The sequence below is a fragment of the Pteropus vampyrus genome, unplaced genomic scaffold (assembly GCF_000151845.1).
Source record: "Pteropus vampyrus isolate Shadow unplaced genomic scaffold, Pvam_2.0 Scaffold1000000896, whole genome shotgun sequence".
NCBI classification, from domain to species: Eukaryota; Metazoa; Chordata; class Mammalia; order Chiroptera; family Pteropodidae; genus Pteropus; species Pteropus vampyrus.
Genome location: NW_011915298.1, coordinates 221 through 1,795, shown reverse-complemented (window position 1 = coordinate 1,795; position 1,575 = coordinate 221). Strand labels below are relative to the sequence as shown.

The 1,575-nt window shown below is 63.6% G+C and overlaps 1 protein-coding gene across 1 annotated transcript; it reads right to left on the bottom strand.

The window, feature by feature from the left end:
- Positions 1-242: 242 nt before the first annotated feature.
- EDN3 (endothelin 3) lies at positions 243-1,213 on the bottom strand. The gene is made up of 2 exons (XM_011387177.1): positions 1,162-1,213; positions 243-532 (listed from the first exon to the last, which is right to left on the bottom strand). The coding sequence occupies exons 1-2, from the start codon at positions 1,211-1,213 to the stop codon at positions 243-245; spliced, it is 342 nt and encodes a 113-aa protein (XP_011385479.1).
- Positions 1,214-1,575: the final 362 nt, after the last annotated feature.

The window sequence follows — 1,575 nt, the reverse complement described above, 5'->3', positions numbered from 1 at the left end:
CGGGGGTTAGAAACTCTGGGATAGATTTCTCTGAGCCAGGGCCTCTAAGGAGATGGGGTCACAGCCCGACCTGCCGATGGGACCTGGGCTGGCAGGAGATCCAGCGAGAGCTGAACGCGGGGCCAGGGCAGGCTCCGGGCTGGCCCGGCTGGAGACAGACAAAGTCCTCTGGGGGTGTGAAGCTGGGGGCCTGCCTGGGAAGCCCCCACCCTCTCCGTCCTGTCCCCATCCCCAGGGCTCACTCACTCAGGGGTGTTGATCCAGATGATGTCCAGGTGGCAATAGTAGACGCACTCCTTGTCCTTGTAGGTAAAACACGTACAGCGTCTGGCTCGGTGATGCACAGGGCCCCCCTCGGCCGCCGGCTCTTCAGACCAACCTGTCCCCTGCTCCTGCCCGGGGCTTCGGGGACTTTGACTTTGCGCTGCCACCGTGGCCACAGTCTCGATGTCCCCCTCAGATCTGGCTGCAGTGGGGGGCTGGTGTCCACCGCTCCTGCCGGCGTCCCCAGGCTGGGGGCGAGGCACCAATCCTGCAGGAGGCAGATTGAGGGGCTCCTGAGCTCCTGAGTGCAGGCCCCTGGACACCCACCATCCCCCAAAAAACGTGGGAGAGGGGGGCCATCATACTTTCTGCAAAGTTTGCAAGCTAGGTGCACTTTTTGTACAGTCTCCAAGCGATGCCAACTGTTCCGAAAAGTTTACAAAGCTATAGCCCAGTTTCTGCAAAGTTTGCAAGCTGTGTGCGTCCTTGGTGGAAAGCGTGCAAGCTGTTTTCACTTTTTGCAAAGGCTGCAAGCTATTTGCACCCGTTGGAAACTTTCGAGCATGCAGCACGCTTTCTGAAAGCTTTGCGATCATTTTGCACAGTTTCTGAGGAGTTTGCAAACTTTTTTGAAAAGTTCCCAACTTCATGAAAAATTGACCAAGTGGGTCCAGGTCGTAGGTCTCCAGACTTCACATGAGCTGCAAAGTCCAGTGCGCCTGGGGTAGTCGGTGGGTCCCACTTCTGCTCCCAGCCCTCCCCCAGGCGCCTCGGGGGGTGAGGAGCCCAAGCAAAAGGTCGCTCCCGCAATGTACCCTTCCCCGCGACCCCGCCCCCACCCCAGGGTCCTTTTGTGTGCGCTCCCGCCAGGAGAGGCGCGCCTCCCCGCCGGCTTACCTGCAGCGGAGGTCACTGTGAGCCCAAAAAGGAGCCACAGCCCCAGCTCCATGAACCCCGATCTGGCGCGGGAGCCCCGGGCGCGAGGACGGTCGCCTGTGGCTGCAGAAGGGGTCTCGGGCCGGGCACAGCGGGCCTCGCCCTCCAGCTGCGGGGCTTCGAGGCGGGCGGCTCGCTCGCGGCGTCCTGGCTCCAGCCAGGAGTTGGCTTCGGCGGTCACAGACTTCAGAGCGCGCTGCCCATCCCTGCGCAGGGCTGGCCGGCTGTGGGCTCCGGCTTTTCTGGCTCCAGCACCACTCCCCCTCGCCTCCCCGCCCCCCGGAGGGGCTGGAGCTGCCGCGCGGGGCCTTTGAACCCGGGGCGCACCGGGGGTCGCCTCGCAGGCGCAGAGGGGAGCCGGCGGAGCGCAGAGGC

Excerpts from the sequence above, each read along its gene's own strand:
- EDN3 (XM_011387177.1), bottom strand. The coding sequence starts at position 1,213 with ATGGAGCTGGGGCTGTGGCTCCTTTTTGGGCTCACAGTGACCTCCGCT. Across the intron at positions 533-1,161 it reads CACAGTGACCTCCGCTGCAG|GATTGGTGCCTCGCCCCCAG; the intron begins GTAAGCCGGCGG and ends TGCCTCCTGCAG.